Here is an 18,286-nt window from a genome sequence, read left to right on the forward strand (position 1 = left end):
TTCACCTCATCGCTCCATGCTCCTGAAATACTCCTACTTTTTTGTCCTCGGAGGCCACCGTCACTTTGCCGATGGGAGTGCGAGCAAGCAAGTGAGCGCTGCAAACTAGAATCTGAACGCTAGATGTCACGGTTTACGCCCCATTTTACACACTGGTCCTTTAAACACCTTCAGAGTAATAGTGATGGTGGTTAAATCAATGACTTGTAACTAGTTCCAGGCAGAATGGAGGCTCTCTGCCTTCCACCTAGCGTCTCTTGGCTGAAAACCAACCTTGTAAGATCAGAGCCTCCGACCCGGTGTCTCGTTTTGGCGGCACTGCAACACAAACTCGTTCCGTAACCCGTAATCTCTTGTTTATGATAGATAAGACTACATAAATATACACCGCAAATATGATATACAATGTTATCCGGCGCTCCATGGATTGATTTCTCGCCGGCTTTGTTGAAAACAAAAGCACATGGCCGGGAGGAGGGTTAGCAAAACAGATGAAAAGCTACCGGACTTGTATAGTTTCCCTTTAAAGTGTAAACAACGGTCTAACTGATAGAAAATACAGGCTATACAGGAGAATATTTTCCTTATTTTTCCAGTCTAAAACAGTTTTCCCTTTCCGTGCTGGGGAAGCTGAGGCCCTGCGGACACGGTGACCTCACCTGGTCCCTGCACCTCAGCATCAGAGCGTCTCTGACATCTGGTGCCTTCACAGCAGCCGTGACCTTTCCCTCACTTGGCAGCGGCCCTGGCACAGTGGGTCAGATATTAAGAGAGCCGGCCGGCGGCTGTGTGACGGCTTTGCTTTGCTTTCCTTTGCGTGTGTGAGAGAGTGAGTGAGTGTTTGCTCTGAATTCACCACTAAAGGTGCAGAAAAGTCTAAAGGGCGATCCGGATTTGGCCTTGTGGATTCGTGGAGGATCTCAGTGGGAAGAGCGCTCCAGAGAGAAAATTGTTTTCTCCATAGAGGCAGCCTGCCCCCGCGCCAAAGGTAGGGCAAACACTGCTGTCTGAGATCATGTTACCGAAGAGCTGCACAGGTTTCTAAATAAAGGCTCCTGACCAGTCTGATCTGGCTTTGAGGTGAGTGTGTGTGTGTGTGTGTGTGTGTACAGTCTGTGTGCGTCACAGCCTAAACTTTAGTTAGTTCTGCGTCTTGACTCTGGACTGGACCGTAACACTGAGGGCGGTGTGACGTGGGGGGGGAAAACGTTAAGTTTACTGCCTTACTGCACTGTGACACGTACCGCCATATTATATTTTCTTTCCAGCCTTCTTTGTGTATTTTCTCAAAGCACCATCCCTCGTTCTTGCTAGAGCTGTGGAGTGACCTTGTTCTCTGTACAATGTTGGGGGGAAAAAAGTCTGTAGGAGAAAAAAAGAAAAAGAAAAAAAGAAGAAATCCAATCTTCAAAAAGGAGATTTCATTTCTATTCCTGATGCATAAATTAATTCTCCGGGGAATGCGAAGCCCGGGAAAAATGCCCGGCCTACAGAATGCCTCTGAACCCAGATATGAGTTATCGAGTTATCAGCATCCCAACGTTCTCCACAGAAAACCACATCATGTGCCGTTTTCTTCAGCTGCGGTGCTGCACACGAGCAGCTGATACGTTACTACTGAAACGGTCTGTAAATCCCCCGTTTGTGCTCTGACCTTTTGAGTCTGGTGGTGGCAAAAAATGAGAAGGCCAGGACCGATCATTTTCAGCCGCTGAGTCGCAGACGTCTTATTGCTGAGTTTAGCAATCTACACAATTATGAATATGAGGATGGGTTGGGAGGGGTGGGGGGGGTCTGGCGTCTTTGAACTCGGCCCAGTTCAACCTCCAATTAGCAAATTCGACGTGATCTTCAGGCGGCTGGAGGAGGAGATGCAAATTGCGTGCGTGAGATGGATGAACCCCGAGACACAAACTCTGCATGGTAAGCACTACGGGATGTAGACGTATGGCTGAGGCCAATATCCAGATTAATATGTAGATTGGCGAATGAGTGGGCTGACGGAAGTGGATGACGGTGCAGTTTCTGGAGCCACGGCGTGAGGCCTTCACAATAAAAGCAGGTCTCACTCTGTCTGACTGGTTTCTTTCACACCGTGTCGTAATTAGTCACAGGATACAAGGTGTTAACAACAACACGTCAAGAAATGACTGATGAGGAAATGATGTTTCCTTTGTGATTGATGATCAAAAACCTATTAATAATATCCTTTATATAACTTATACTAAGGATACAGAGTGAGCACAGCATCGTCCGTTATGTTTTATTTGCTGTAGAGATATATTTGTTGTTTTAAGAACCATAAAACCACCTCAGTGTAGTTTTCCATCTCCTCTCTCAGCTTCTCTCTGGAGCTCTGGTAACAACAGGTCGGCGTCAGCCAATCAGAGGAGAGGAGGCTCTGAGCCTCTCTCTTCTGATTGGCTGACTGTTTTCTAAGCGATCTATTAAAAATAGAGCAGATTTCAGGATAAAAAAAGAAAAAACACACAGGGAAACCAAAATCCTGGGGTGTTACTGGTTTAGGGGATCTGAGCAAACCCTCCTGTGCCTGAGCAAACCATTTCAAATGTCATATTTATATTCAAGTACACACAGTACAGCGCAGGTACGAATCCTTAAAAGGCCCAGACACAAGAAATTATTAAAAAATTAAAAAATACTTTGATGTGTTGATTAAAGAAGTGCAGTAGCAGTGACTGTGCTGGCTTCAGATGTTTACAAAGTGATATCACAGTCCAACAGCATCTCACTGGGAATATCTCTCTGGCTTTTTTGATATAATGTTAATTTTCTGATCTTAAAAAGTGCTGAGGGAGAACTTTGATACTTTCACAGTATTAATATAGAACCTAGAGCTGCTTTATAATCAAACTACGCATGGACGTCTACCTTTATACTGAAGCTTTAATGAAGGTATACCTTCATATAAGACTGTTTTGAGGCTTGTGCTGTTACATTTCATTTGTTTTCCAGCTTCTGATAAATCTAATATGAGTATCTGGGTCATGATTAACGGAGGAGACCTGAGGGACATCAAAGTGAAGGAGAATCACTTTGAACCAACGTCAGATTTTGGTGGAAATTCAAGGAGCCACAACTAAAAACCACTCACTTCCACATAAACAGCAAAAATCCCCTAAAACCAACAGAGGTACCAGCCACATATAGTAATATAGTGCACTGCATGAGTGAGGGGTGGGGGGGGGGGGGGGTGAAGGGGGCATGGCTGCCACCCTCTCACTCTTACTGTGTCGTTTATGTGGAAACTCACAGACCCGGTGCTGTAGAACTGATTAGCTTATTATCTGATCAATGTCATGTTAAACAGGAAATTTAACACAAGACTAAACTAAGACTAAAAAAAAGTCTTGTCATTGTGTCAGTGCAGAAATATGCATATTATTTTTCTTAGAACAACTGGCTTAATGTGTCCTTCCTGTTTCATATCACACTTCAGCTCAGACACACGCACACACACACACATTCAGCTGAGATGATGCACACTGACCCATTCAGACCAACAACAAACAGGTTAATCCCAGGTCAGAGCCTCAGTCTGAGACCGTATCACCGCTTTAAACTGTTTATCCACCAACTCTATGCCTTATAAGCTGCTAAAACAAGAGATCTACGCAATAAAACTCATCATTTACATGGTTTTATATTCATTTTTTATCCAAAAACTACACTTTCCTGCGCTGCGGTCGGCTAAACATAGACACATGATTATTAATAAACCTTATTTAATTCTTTTTATTGTGGTTACACTGCTGAAAAACGCTTGTGAAAAAAATGTTAAGCTGTGTTGCCTCTCAGTGGAGCCAGCGGTTTGACTTCTGAACAAAAATGTTTTACATATCCAGCGACCGCAGAGGATGATATTAATCGAGGGAGAACGGCAGAAAACAGTGTCTTGTTATTTTATCGACACAAAGACGCTACACAACGCACGACATGACGGCTGCCAGTAAAAAGGGACACAAGTCTTGTTTTTACTTCCTCCCCGAGGGGAATCCGTCTCACTACTGTTATTAAAACTACTGCTTTTGCTTTTAACACCTCAGGGGGGGGAGAGAGTGAGTGAGCGAACTCCCTGGGGAGAGGATGCCAAACGTCATTCTGGGAAATACAAGAAACCACCAGAGACACAGAGAGAGACAGAGAGAGACAGAGAGAGACAGAGAGAGACAGATAAGAGGCTGATGTGACAATCCCCTGACGGTTTTAAGGTGGAATCCCACAGTTGAAGGATTTGTCATTGTAAAAGGAGGAGGAAAGAGGAAGTGAGACGGCACACGGGTCAGATTAGTGATGTTAATGTGGAAGAGGAAATGAAAGTGTTACTCTCACTTTTATACATACAGGCTGGCTGTAACTTTTAGGAGAGCAGCTGTGGCCCTTTTTTCAGTTCAGTTTTGACTCTCTCCGACGACATCAGGCGCTGGAGTTACCTGTAATAAGGCAGCGCTGAGCGACTGGCTGCAGGTTATTAGGCAAATATGATCAGAGCGGAGGGAGGAGGAGGAGGAGGAGGATGAGGAGGAGGAGGAGGGAGGAGGTCCTGCTCAAACTGTGCACAAACAAGACTATAAACATCACTTATCCCCCACCCTGACTGACATAACATTATCAATCAACAACGCATTTTTCTCCCATCTTGTGTCAAATCAAACACATGTGCAGCAGCGAAAACGTTCATTTGACTATGAAAATGTGCTGTTGTCTCAGACGGTGTGAGAGATTTACATGTCAACGCACGGGCTAATGACCTCAAGAGAAATTCAAATACCTCAAATAGCCTATATCTTGCTTTTGACATCCTGCTTGATGCTCTGCACTTAATCGTGCGTCCGACTGCAAAAAGATCCTTTAATTTAACATAAAGTGAAGAAAAAAAAAGTGGGCAACACTGGGTTAATCAGCGTTTAACTGTTTCTGATAGCTACTATACGTATCCAGACCTGTGTAGGACGACGGGGGTTTGTCACACAGCCAAGTGGAGCTGAGTACACGCCGTACATTAACACCACGCTGTGCAAGAAGTGACAAGGTGAGAATCAGCAGCAGCAGCAGCAGCAGCAGCAGAGACGCCACTAAACCCCTGACACACCCACCTCTAGCTGTTGGTTATGACTAGTAGCCCTCCCCAGATATTTAGTCTGTGGTCGTCTTCTGTCTCTCACTTCTTCATGTTCGCTGCACGCAACCATACAGGACTGACGAGGGCTCGTGGGAAAAGTGGGTTACTTTACTGTACATGATAGGCTTCTGCTCTTTTTTGTAGTTATCCCTAATGATCAAATTCAGGCCAATTTGAATAACAATAGTTGTTTAAAGTTAAACTACGGTGGCCCTGAGAGCTCAAAACACATGCAAACAAAGGTCAGAGAGCAGATTTATCAATTTGACAACACACATGTGCTGCAGATGTTGTGAAATACATGAACTTGTAGCTTTGCATGTTTTCTTAAAGGGGAACTTCACAAGTCCGGTCGCTTTCCCTCTGTTTTGCTAACCCTCCACCCGGCCATGTGCATTTGTTTTTAACGATAACATTATACATCATATACAATGTTATTATGTGTGTATTTGTGTAGTCTTATCCATCATAAACAAGAGATTACAGGTTATGGGGTGCGTTTCTGTGGCACGGTGCCACCGGGTCGGAGGCTCTGATCTTACAAGGTTGGTTTTCAGCCAAGAGACGCTAGGTTGAAGGCAGAGAGCCTCCATTCTCCCTCTAACTAGTTACAGATCATTGATTTAACCAGCACTAGGACTCTGGAGCTGTTTAATTAAGTTAAAAAATCCTGCATATTTCCTCTTCAAGTTACCGATTATGAATTTGCTCCATAATATCGACCCCTTAAAATGATTCCCATCCCACTTGGGACTTTAATTATGACTCAGGTCATAATGACCACACACACACACACACACACCGCATATGTTGTAAACTGTATGCATTGATTTGTACTGTAGGTTGTTTGTGTCTTTGCATGTTTTCTCAAGTTGCAGTGTGTTGAGCCCTCTGGGCCACCGTATGCAACCGTTACATGTCGTGCATTTAGTTCCTATATTTGAGGGATCACTATGAGGAACATGAACCGATTACGATTTTGCTCCCTAATATCGGCTCCAAAATTACTGCCATCCCACTTGGGACTTTAGTTATGACTCAGGTCCAACACACACACTCAAACCGTGCACACTATTATTAAGGCTCCTCATCACGCCTGTGTGTGCGTGTGTGTGTGTGTGTGTGTTGCCCTAAAGGCTCTCCTGCCTTCTCCAGACCCAGCCAGCTGGCTTGGCTTGCTGAAAGAGCACATTCTTCCATCTCCTGCTCAGCATACAGTCACAGGAGACTCATCACCGGCTGCTGCTGCTGCTTGCTGCATGTTGCTGTGAGAGCAGCGACATGGTGGGGGGTTGGGGAGGGGGACACATACTGCCAAGCAGACCGCTGAGCAGACGCTGACTGCCCAGCAGAAGAGAGGAGGAGGAGGAGGAGGAGGAGGAGGAGGAGGAGGCTTCACAAGGCTAACGAGCTGTGGTACACACTTGAGGATCAAAGTTATTAGGAGCTCCCGTTTGTTTGCTTACAATGCAACACACACACACACACGCACACACGCACACGCACACGCACACACACACTGAAGGGTTTCCTTTCCTTTCTTTCTTTTCAATCTCTATCTAAACTTGGCAAAGAAACTGGATGACTGTATAGTCTGCAGCAGCTGCAGCAGCAGATAAGATAGGCTATATTGCATTTAATAATAATGAAAATAACAATAATAATAATAATAATAAACTCTATGATATATTGACTTAAGGTGGAGGACAGCATTTAAAGTGTAAACTGATGCAACAATAATAATAATGTGCATTTAACATTACCGCTACTATTCAGAGCGTGGAGGATTTCCATTCAAGACTGGATGATTGTAAAGTCTGCAGCAGCAAATAAGACATATTGATTTAATAATAACACCAAAAAGAAACAATAAACCCTCCGATATCTTGACTTGAGGTGCATTTAACGTGGCAGCTGGTGAAATCCCCACTGCTGCATTAATAATGTGCATTTAACAGTATACCCCTACTACTTCAGAGCGTGGAGGAGGATTTCCATTTAAACTTGAGCTAAAGTGTTAGCCGCTCATCCTGCTAGCTGAGGGCTAACGCGCTAACGTCTGCAAAAACATTAAAACTTTACATTAAAAAACCAGCGGAGGAAGCGGCTCAATGAAGGCGGTGGTTTGTTAAAGCTTACCTCAGTTCGTGAGTGTGTGAAAACCGGTGAAAGAAGCCGCTCTCGTAGCTGATAGCATTTCTTCCCGGCAGCAGCAGTAGTAGCAGCCGTTCAACATGTGTCTAGTATCCAGTCCAACGGCAGCGGCAGCGGCAGCAGCAGCAGCGGACAGACCGTCACCGTCAGCCAGTCTCTCTCTCTCTCCCCTCCGTGTCTGTGGAGTGTAGACGTGTCTGCGTTCACCACCAGTTAGCCAGTTAGTTAGCCACCGGCGGCTAACAGTTAGTTATTACAGCTCTGTCCCGTCCGCCGTTCGCCTCGGGATGTCGCTGTCACGGACTTTAAAAAAGAAAAAGAAAAAAATAACTGTATGGTAGGTTCAAACAAAAGGTACAGACAAGAAAGATGTTTTACTGTACATTTGCATTAAAAAAATCTATTTAAAACACGAAAATAAACGACCGTTAGTGATAGCTCACAACGAAATTAGCCTTAACAACCGTTGCCAACGGTTCTCAGAATAGATAGATAGATAGATAGATAGATAGATAGATAGATAGATAGATAGATAGATAGATAGATAGATAGATAGATAGATAGATAGATAGATAGAGGGAATAAATGAGGCAGTAAAAAGTATATTAACCTCATATTTATTTTATATTACTGTACATTTGCATATTAAATCTATTTAAAACATGTAAATAAACGACTCAGCTCACAACGAGAGATCAGCCTAGCAACCGTTGTCAATGGTTTCTCAGAATAAATAGATAGATCATAATCTAGTCATGGGATGAAAGAGGCACTGAAAGAGTTTATCAACCTTGTTTAAAATAGAGACATTTTAATGAAGATGAATATATCTATAGTAGGATATTTACTGTACATTTGCAATCATTTCCCCCCATCTATTTAAAACACAAAGAAAGGTTTCTCAGATAGATAGATAGATAGATAGATAGATAGATAGATAGATAGATAGATAGATAGATAGATAGATAGATAACAAATCATAATTTAATCAGGGAATGAAAGAGGCACTGGAAGAGTTTGAATGAACACTTTAAAAAGGGTTTAAAATAGAGACATTTCAGAGAGGAAAATTAGGCTATATTTCCTCCCAGCTTCATCAACAATGGCTTTAAATCACTTTATGGGGTTATTAAATTGGACTATTAGTTACTGGAATTGTTTTCCCACTACTTTACTTAATCAATCTGCTTCTAATGAGCAAATTTCTCCTCAATTTTTTGTTCACTGACATCTGTTAGATAGCAGGTTTATACTGGTTTATACTGATGTGGTTTCTCAGGTTGAGTTGGATTCACTTCACTTATTTTAAAAAAAGCCATGTGATTATGATACCCTTATTAAATGTTTCAGATCTGCAATTCAGGTTCATACCTGCAGAAAAAAAAACTTCAGATCAGAGCCAACTTTCATCATTCAATGTCAAAGACCGAATACATAAAACCACAATCTACGTCACATCATCAAGATGTCCTGCTTCTTATTATGAGCAGTTTCATTGCTGTGTTTTAATGAAAGACAGACTTTTTTGTAAAACCACTGATTTGTACAGTTTGTACATAGGTAATAGGTATAAAATGTCAACATGAGCCAATGTCTTTTTCAGTTTATCACTGGTGTCCATTAAAGACTGTTCAACAGGTTTAATTAGTCAAAAGTTGCTTTTTAGGTTGTGCAAAATGCATTGAAACACTTCCTGTGGTGTGATGCAGGTGTGAGGACCTCAAAAAACCCTATTACAACCTCAGTTTGTTAATATATATTATTCATTTTTAATGCCTGTGTCACAACGAAGGGTATTCATTCATCAGAAATTATGAGTGAGTCAGTAAATAGAAAATTTGTCATTTAATCCAACATAATTGTGACTGAATTACAATTACTCTCATGGAAATAAATCACCAAACTGACAGACAGGATGTTTCATACAGGTATATATTACAATGTGCCTTGTTATTATATAATACAGTCAGGTTCTGTTTTTTTTTCTTCCTTTTAATAAAAATAAGCACTGAAGGAGAAAGTGATACTTTTTTGATTTTATTGTAAATTGGACATTATGCACATTACTTAGCGATTGATGACTTTGTTAATTAAGCTTGTTAGGTGGTCACAAAACTCCCTGCGCTGAGTGGGAGTTCAGAGGATGTCAAGTCAAGAAGGCAATTTTTTTTTTTTTTTCTTAGCCAGGAGGAGCACTGCGAGCTTGAGATCTCACATACAGGACAAACGGTGAGGGGAGTACCAAAAAATGAAGGAACAAGAACATTGAGTGGCCGACAAGTGTTGACTGCTTGTGCCAGAGATACCAGTCAATGAACACAATAACCTTTCTTTTTTTCTTCTTCTTCTTCTTCGTTGACCGTATGGGACATTAAACCGTGAAATGAAGGGACTCGTTCATTGTTTTTTTCAGCCATTAATATCTGAGCTCTTCTGTAAAGTCGGACCAAAAAAAAAAAAAAAATCTCCCAGAAAATCATTTTTTTGTTTTCACCATCATTGCAAATTTTAACCGTGTTTTAGCGGGTCAAACAAAAGGTATGGTCTCACTGACACAATAAATATTGCACACGTGATATTTGTACTTTATAAGGGTGTTTTTTCTTCTTTCTTTTTTTTTGCATACAAGTGTCCGCCCCCTTTTTTTCCTATGTCTTAATTATAATTTTCCCCCAAATACGATTATCATCATAGATTCAATATACAGTGGAGTTAACTGTGTCTGTATAAAAACAAAATAACATCAATAAAAGGAGACATCCAATGTGTAAGGTGACATCTGACTATGAGACCAAACCTTTCTTTGCACCCGTTTTGTCTAATTTTTTTTTTTTTTGTACAAAGACGATACAACTATCCAGTCATGCAACGTTGTTCGGGAGGGGAGGGGGTCGGTTGGTGGGTGGGTTGGATTGGGTCGGGTCGGGTTGGGGAGTTGTCTGTTAATCTTCTCCGTTTGCTTTTAAGCGTTTTGCATCTCCTTGCCGATCTTGTAGCTCAGGATCTTGTTCCAGTCGATCTTGGTGCGTGTCACAGGAAGCTGGCGGCGTAAGGCTTTGAAGGTAGTGTCCGACATGGTCTGGTAATTCTCGTTGATGGCCGTCTGACGGAGAAAAAAGACGAGACAGAAGGAGAATAAATTCAAGTGTGGAGGCAGTTTTTTGCTGAATGTGGAGGACGAGGAATTAAAACTCATGGCGTTTGCTTGATTTGCTTTTCAAAATTACACTTCAAAATACTCAAGATTTAAAAAGAGGGAGATTATCGTTTATTCATGAGAGTGTTTTGTGCCATCTTTTGTTTATTTGAAATAATAATAGGCAGCTGTGGAAAAGCTATAAAATCCATTTTAAATTCAGCAGTATGACTCAGCTTTCTATCCGACATCGTAGCCAAAAAAAAAATAAAAATGACCATGTGAGGGAAAAATCCTCATGATTTCTTCCTGGCAGGAGAAAAACATGATGTCTTGTTTCAGACGGCCTCATAGCTCACCTTAAAAATCCTATCAATAAATCAATAACTGGAAGTTTCAAGTGTGTGTGTGTGTGTGTGAAGTCCGACTGGAAACGGAACAATCCTGTTTCCACACAAAACTGTGAGGTGACAGTTCAATTTCCCAGCAGCACAAACACACAGAAACACACACACACACCAATCACAGTGAAGTAAGGATTATCCGTTTCTTACCTGATAGTCGTTCTCTGCAGCCTCCATGATCTTAACAAACTCCTTTGCAGTTGAAGCCTCGTTCTGAAAGGAAAAGTGTCATAAACAAAAAAACACTGGTGGGTGAAGGTGCATCCAGAGTTCACACCTTCCATGCTGCAAACTACTGAGGGCAAAAACACAAAAAACCCCACGGCAACTGTCGTGTGTCGGCAGTAAAATCACAACTGGGACGTAGTGGAAACAGTAACAAGAGCGTAAAAATGTATGAAATGTCACCAGCTGCGTCTGGGATTACTGGAATGGCCTGAATGGAATTAGCTCACGGCTGTTTACTTAAATCGGAGAGACAGGTGTTTGTGCTGCGATTATATATATATATTATTATTGTTATTACTACAGATGCTGGGCATGTACTCACAGAAATTGTCATAGACTCCTGAACCTCTTTGTGGCTCACCAGCTGAACATTTCCATCCTCATAGTAATGAACCTGGAAAAAATGAAAGTTCAGACTCGGTTCATAACGCAGTAAATAACAAGATTACAGCCAGAAAAAACAGCAGAAAGAGTCTTGTTGGTAAAGTAGAAACATGTGATGGAAATATTTACGTCGCTGTGCATCGTACAAACGTTTATAATAAAGCTAGATGTTTGTGTTAAAGCTCCTTCAAAATAAAGCTAAATGTTTGTATTAAAAGCTACTTCAAAAATAAAGGTAGATGTTTGTGTTAAGGCACCTTCAAAATAAAGGTAGATGTTTGTGTTAAGGCACCTTCAAAATAAAGGTAGATGTTTGTATTAAAGCTCCTTCAAAATAAAGGTAGAGGTTCCTACACATTTGAAATTTAAAAATTCCATACTTTTTCCAGACTTCTCATTAAAAAAGTTCAAATAATTTGTGACATTTGAGTAATTAGATGTGTATCATGTAAATTAATTAAGCAATTCATTGTTTGCTTTTATTATTCTGAATGTGTATGCCGTTATGTCACCAAATAATTTCCAGGAGATTGTATGTAGCTAGGTACAATACGGCGCATACAAAATAATTAACCTAAATAACTTCAGATAAGACCAAACCCAGATAAGTATTAAGATAAATATTTCTATACAATAGTTTCCATATTCCATACTTCCCAGACTTGTGTAGAAACCCTGTGTATCGCTTCATATTTCAAATACAAACCTGGATTTTCATGATTCCTGCCACTTGGGTGGTGGAGGGGGAGACGGTGAATTTCCATTCTGACCTCCAACGTCCATTCCTGTGCAAAGACAAAGAGGAAAACCAGATTTAAATCACTGCGTACATCTCTTAATACCCTGCCCTACAACAATACCACCTAAAAATGGCTGTTTCCCATCAGATAGAAGCAGCATCCTACAGTATATTATGATATATTCAACATTAATAAGTACGGAAATGTTTTGAACCTCTCAACTTAACACCTACAAGAGTTTTTTGGAACAGCAAGATCATCATCATCACCATCACAACCACCACAGAACGATGTGTTTCTTCCATCCAGCATGGCTCCAGAAACTTTCATGTTTTTCCTTTTAATTTGTCACTGATGTATAATCACGGTTACATAACGCCGAGCCGAGGCAGTGCCGCTGTGAATTCAGAGGAAGGATACCCCTGCCTCTGCTCTGCGCACATATAAATAAATTAGCATCGAGACTATGAAACGTCTGCTTGTTGCTTCCGTCGTCTGACATTAAAAGAAAAAAAAACAAAAAACTTTTCATTAATCCAGAGATATTATGTAAGGACCTCGTCGACCCGCAGTCCAATTAACTAAAATGTCAAGGAGCGCGGGTTGCTCTTTGAAAGCAATAAGGAGTTAAGGCGGCATCAAGAACAGCTCTGATCACATAAAAGGAGTTGAATCCAAGTGCAGTACATTAGGTTTATGTGCACATTGATAAACCCTGAATAGAAAATGTTAAAGGAAAAGTATATCCTTCATTATATCAACGCCCCTCAACCCCACATAGTGTAGGTTCCTCATTACTGAAACGCTGCTGACACAAACCAAAGTGGAGGGATCATTACACCCAACGACCCATAAGGCCGGTGAAAACCCAGCGGCAAAGAGGATTGGTGCAGTTCTTATCCAATTAGATTAACCCGATCAGAAACAGCTCAGCAACACTTAGGAGGGCCAACGGTGTAATGCTCCAGAGTTAAGTGCCAATTAATGTAATGCCTCTGAAGCCTCTTGTACATATCAAACAGCGATTTAGGCTTCTGAGGCTTTTCGGCGTTTCTTTTTTTTATGTCAAGATGCTGTTTAAGATGATGAAGAAAAAACATCTTATAGCAGTGAAGATGAAACCTACCAGAAGTTTTTTGGTTGAAACTGATGGCACTCGATGCACACGATGATGGTTTGATGTCCGTCGATGGTTTTCCCATAAATCTGAAGAAAAGCAACAAAAACAGTTAGATTTTTCCTCCTATTCATCGTCTTTACTTCTTTTTTTTTATATACGTATGCGTCATTTCAGTTGAGTCACACAGTGTTTTGTGTTAAACAGCTACAACATTAATCCCATGCCAACCTAGGATGTAGAGAGACTGTGATGTGATGTATAGTGTTCAGACAGAGACAATCTGGCGAACCACATGGAGACTAACAACTCTTTCGTGTCTGCGACAGAAGTGTTTTCTTCGCTTTGCATTAATAAATAAGAAGCACAAGAGGAGCTTTATGGAGGGAACTGCAACAGTTTCTAAATATAGACGTGCCGTTCAATCCTGTAGTGTGCTGCCTGGGCTGAAATAGATCCTTGTTCTTGTTGCCTTTTTTGCTCAGGCTGATCGAGCGCTTCAGATAGATAAATGTGAGACGAAGAAAACTAACTGGTACGATGAAGGGTTGGTCAACAGCGAGAAAGACACTGAATGTCAAGCTTTAACTATTCAACATTTTAACTAAACATGTTGGTGATGCTAAAAAAAACAAACTCTAAAGCTGAATCCTTGTTTCCCTAATGGAAAAAAAACGAGGTCAGGAGCTGGAGAGGAGTCGTGGTTTTGCCTGACAACACTGAAACACTGGAGGATGTTTGATGGGAAGTTAGGTTGGCTACACACTGAATGATCTTTGTGCATTCGGAGGATTATAATGTTAGAAATTGGTGCGAACAACCTCATGTTTGTGGTTTATCATATTTTTAAAAGTGAATAAGACTAAGACTAATAAGAAAATCTAGTCTAGTCCATAGCCAGGTCCGATAAACATTCAAACCCACTTTGCTACTCTCCTTGATTTTTGATACACAATTACACCTGCTTTGGTTTTACAATTGATAGATCAGGCCCAATATGGATACTGATGCTTAGCGTATCGGCTAATACCCGACACCGATTGAATTGAATTCATAAACTGTATTCCTTGCCATGTGTCGTAACTTTTTAAAACATTGTTGCTCCTCTGTGTTTGTTGTCTACCCGTATGCTGCATTACATAGAATTGAAGTGAATAGATCGACGTCATGGATCAGCCCCATTGTCCGATACCCAATCTAGCTTTTTAGTCAATATCTGGGCCGAGTGATAGTTAAACATTTTGGCAAATTGGCCCATGCGATAATCCCTATAGTCATAGCAGTAGGTTCGTTACCTTTAATTGTCGGTGCAAGCTATTTTTAGAACAGCGGAGCAGAGCCGTGAGCTGCTCAGAGCTACGCTACAGAGGCTCAACAGAACGATACCAGACAGAGTTGTTTTAGAAGTAAATTCATGTTCTGTTATTATCTCATAGCGTGGTGAATGTGCAGGTCACAATTCGTCCACCAGAGCGTTGTGGAGTTGTTGGATTGTGTATTTGATGAGTTTGATGAGGGAAACCAAGAAATCCCATGAGCCTCCGTAGCGTAGCTCTGAGCAGCTCACGGCTCTGCTCCGCCGTTCTAAAAATAGCTTGCACCAACAAATAAAGGTAACGAACCTACTGCTATGACTATAGGGATTATGGCAATGGGCCAATTAGCCAAAATGTTGAACTATCCCTTTAATATGGGACCAGCGCATCCTTATTTGACACAAATGAGGTTTGGATGATGCAGTGAGCAGCTTTTTACTCCAAACCACCAGATTTCATTCATCAACTTCCAAAGAAAAGACTGGGGAGGAACTGCAAAGCAACTTGTTTGATATTTGTAAAAAGTTCTAACCAACTAAAGCGGACGACAGGATTTAAATGTTGTGGTGGGACGTACGGTGCAGACTCCGTTGGGATAGTGCTCCTTGACGTAGGCCCTGACGGCCGAGTCCACGGCGCCCCTCCAGCCCTCCAGGGAGCCGTCGACGTCGTGGGGCCGCGGGTCGCTGGCCTCCTTCCTCAGGTGGTCGAACTTGAAGGAGATCTTGTTCTTGGGGTCCAGGACTCGGCCGTTCCCGAGGTCTCCATGCTCTGTGATTAAGACCTGGAGGAGACGAGGAGGAGAGGAGAGGAGAGGAGAGGAGAGGAGAGGAGAGGAGAGAAGAGGAGGAATCAGAGGTCGGAGAGGAAAATAAAGAAATGGAAAGAAAACACACATGGAGCAGATAAACAGATAATAGGAAACAGGGGGATTCTTGTGGCAGTGGAGCCGAGATGTAAATTAAAATGATGCAACGAGTCAACGACAGAGGTTTCAGTCTGAACTTTCCATCTGCTGCCTCGACGCTCGGCTCGGCTCAGCCTGCTGGGTATAAGACCGGGGAGGTTCAGCCCCGTCATGTGGGAACAGAGCGACATGATGACATCATTACATAAGACGCTGCAATCATTGCCACCGCCACCGCCATCGTCGTCTTCAACCTTCACACCGACTCACAGACACAGATCGCACAGTGACGTGTGTGTGATCTTTGTTTCCTGGGGAGTCAGGAGGAGACTGAACCAGCGCCGGGACCGAGGCTTCATCCTCTCTCTCTCTCTCTCTCTCTGTTGCTTTTTATTCCCACCAGGCCGCGACACCCGACTCGACAATAATACAAACTGAGGAGCTGGTGGTTATCATGTTTCTCTTATTGTCTCGTCTTGTTGCTGTTTGAACATTTGTACAGAGCTAACCTTGGCCTGTTGAACTGAGCCGTCAGACTTTTTAAACCCCTCCAACGCTGCACTTAATGATCTATTTATAACAGGATAACCCTCCATGGAGACTCCACATCCTGGTTTTTAACTTCTGTATTTTCTGTCTGGAACATACTGCCAAATAATGAATCATAACATCACTATTACAACTTATTAAACTTATGAACTTTACGAAATACTCAATATTACCCATTCACAAACTTAATGTTTTTCATTCATGCTTGTTTGGGCATAGGTTTATCAATAGCATACAAGATCTTCCTGACACTTTTCAATTTTATTTTATTTTTTCATCCGATTTTCATTCATATTCAACTAGGCACACTGGCAATCTTCATTTACCCTTCTGCCGAACATCTGGTCATCAGTTTAATATCACATTTAGAGTTGACCTCACTTGTCTCTGAGGTCAACATTATCTTTTACATCCTTTAGAAAGTTATTGAAGAAACATCTTATGTCTTAACATTTAATGTCATTATCTTTAATGTAATGCATATTATGTATCCATATTTTCTTTTTTATGTTGTTTATGTTTATAGTTTTCTGATGTTTGTACATTTTATTGTTTATCTTGTGTCTTACGTATTATTATCACTACAGTTGATGATTGGGAGTGGAACTCTGTACTAGACCTTTGGGCTTTGTTCCCTCCTTGCACTGTTTTCTTTTTAACTTGTGCTAAATAAATACAACTAAACTTCTACATCCTATTTTGTTCATTTATTATTCTGAAAAGGAAGCACCAGCCTTGGACCCTTGTAGCACCAGCCGGTCTCACTGTGTCAGCTGGTAGTAACACGTTCGAGTCCCAGCTGCTCAGAGATTCACGTGATGCAGCGGATTCTCCTGATTCATTATTAATAACATATAGGAGACCAGAGTGCTGAATGAGGAGGGGGGAGGGGGGTTGTGGAGAGAGCAACGGGAAAGATGGCAGATTCTCACCAAGAGATGAGTTACTATCATCTACCGTGTTTCCTCAAATAGTGACGGGGGCTTTTATTTACATCAGCTGCCGAGGATCACCAGCCCTTACTGAGGCTGTTATTTCTTATTCCCAGCTCTTAATTAAATTAAATATCGGCTAATAATTGAGGAAATTCTGTGATCTGCTCCAACTCACCTGTTCTTCGTAGCCCTCGACTTTCACCGGGGTAAACTGGTCCAAGTTGTACTGTGCAAATGCACTGCAAAGACAGGCAAGAAACGTTAGTCACGCTTTGTTCACGCTATTTGGAAATGAAAAAATACCAAAAAAAAAAGTCTAATCCAGTGGTTCTCAAACTTTTTTACTACAAGGACTCTTAAACTGACACAAATTAGACCACAGACCCCCCCCATTGGACAAAATTTTGAAACAAACACCAGAAATACACAAACATTTGTTCTGTATTAGGGCCACATTGAGAAAAAAACAAACACAAACTTCGAGAATAAAGTCGTAAATTTACGAGAAAAAAGTCGTACATTTCCTACGAGAAAAAAGGCATAACATTACGAGAATAAATCATACATTTACGAGAATAAAGTCGTACATTTCCTACGAGAAAAAAAGTCATAACATTACAAGAATTAAGTCGTAAATTTACTTTATTCAAAGTCTGTGATTTTTTTATTTCTCAATGTGGCCCTAATACTCCGTCGTAGTTCTGAGACTGAATAACGTAACTTTTTTAGTCAATGTACGTTCAAATTACTGCCAATGGTGTGAATTTTTGGAAATATTTCAAGATATTTCTGGGGAAATTAAAGTTGAGGACCCCCTTTAACCCTCTCGAGGACTTTGAGAACCACCCCCACCCCCACAGAAGACCTTTGATGTGGAGTGAAGCCGTAGTCGGTCTCTCACTACCCTTGAATTTTCATTATTTGCAGCATTACAGGGACCTAACACCCAGCTGTGCTGAGACTCACTGTAGCGCTGCACTTTCTTTTTTGCTAAAAATGAGATGACATTTTAATTTGAAGAGCTGGAAACAGAACAAGAGGAGGGAAGACTTACTGCGCGGCACCTTCCCTGAGAAGATTGTCATTGTTGAGCAGCAATCGCACATCTGAGGAGAAAAAAGAGTGAGATTAGAGGAGAGAGGAGGAAAGAGGAGGAGGAGGAGGGAGGAGAGACAGAGGAGGACAGGTAGAGCAGATTAACACCCCACACACACACACACACACACACACACACACACACAAAAGACAAAAGCTGCCTGCAGTCAATCTTTGC

At 41.6% G+C, this 18,286-nt stretch overlaps 2 protein-coding genes across 9 annotated transcripts in view; both read right to left on the reverse strand.

The window, feature by feature from the left end:
- LOC146986375 (suppressor of tumorigenicity 7 protein homolog) overlaps nucleotides 1-7,410 on the reverse strand; it is a 72,659-nt gene extending 65,249 nt beyond the window's left edge. For all 8 annotated transcript variants that reach the window (XM_085780164.1, XM_085780163.1, XM_085780161.1 and 5 more), the window contains exon 1: nucleotides 7,283-7,410. The gene's annotated coding sequence lies outside the window, so the exon portion shown is untranslated. The remainder of the gene's footprint in view (nucleotides 1-7,282) is intronic.
- A 1,717-nt stretch (nucleotides 7,411-9,127) lies between these two features.
- LOC146986376 (F-actin-capping protein subunit alpha-2) overlaps nucleotides 9,128-18,286 on the reverse strand; it is a 29,328-nt gene continuing 20,169 nt past the window's right edge. The window contains exons 3-10 of the mRNA XM_085780165.1: nucleotides 18,068-18,119; nucleotides 17,189-17,252; nucleotides 15,200-15,406; nucleotides 13,316-13,395; nucleotides 12,156-12,234; nucleotides 11,388-11,459; nucleotides 10,988-11,050; nucleotides 9,128-10,400 (exon numbers count right to left, since the gene is read on the reverse strand). Of these exons, the coding sequence (XP_085636291.1) occupies nucleotides 10,260-10,400; nucleotides 10,988-11,050; nucleotides 11,388-11,459; nucleotides 12,156-12,234; nucleotides 13,316-13,395; nucleotides 15,200-15,406; nucleotides 17,189-17,252; nucleotides 18,068-18,119 (758 nt within the window). The 3' untranslated portion in view covers nucleotides 9,128-10,259. The remainder of the gene's footprint in view (nucleotides 10,401-10,987; nucleotides 11,051-11,387; nucleotides 11,460-12,155; nucleotides 12,235-13,315; nucleotides 13,396-15,199; nucleotides 15,407-17,188; nucleotides 17,253-18,067; nucleotides 18,120-18,286) is intronic.

The sequence above is a fragment of the Trachurus japonicus genome, chromosome 6 (assembly GCF_045865225.1).
Source record: "Trachurus japonicus isolate A0001 chromosome 6, Traja_1.0".
Lineage (NCBI taxonomy): Eukaryota > Metazoa > Chordata > Actinopteri > Carangiformes > Carangidae > Trachurus > Trachurus japonicus.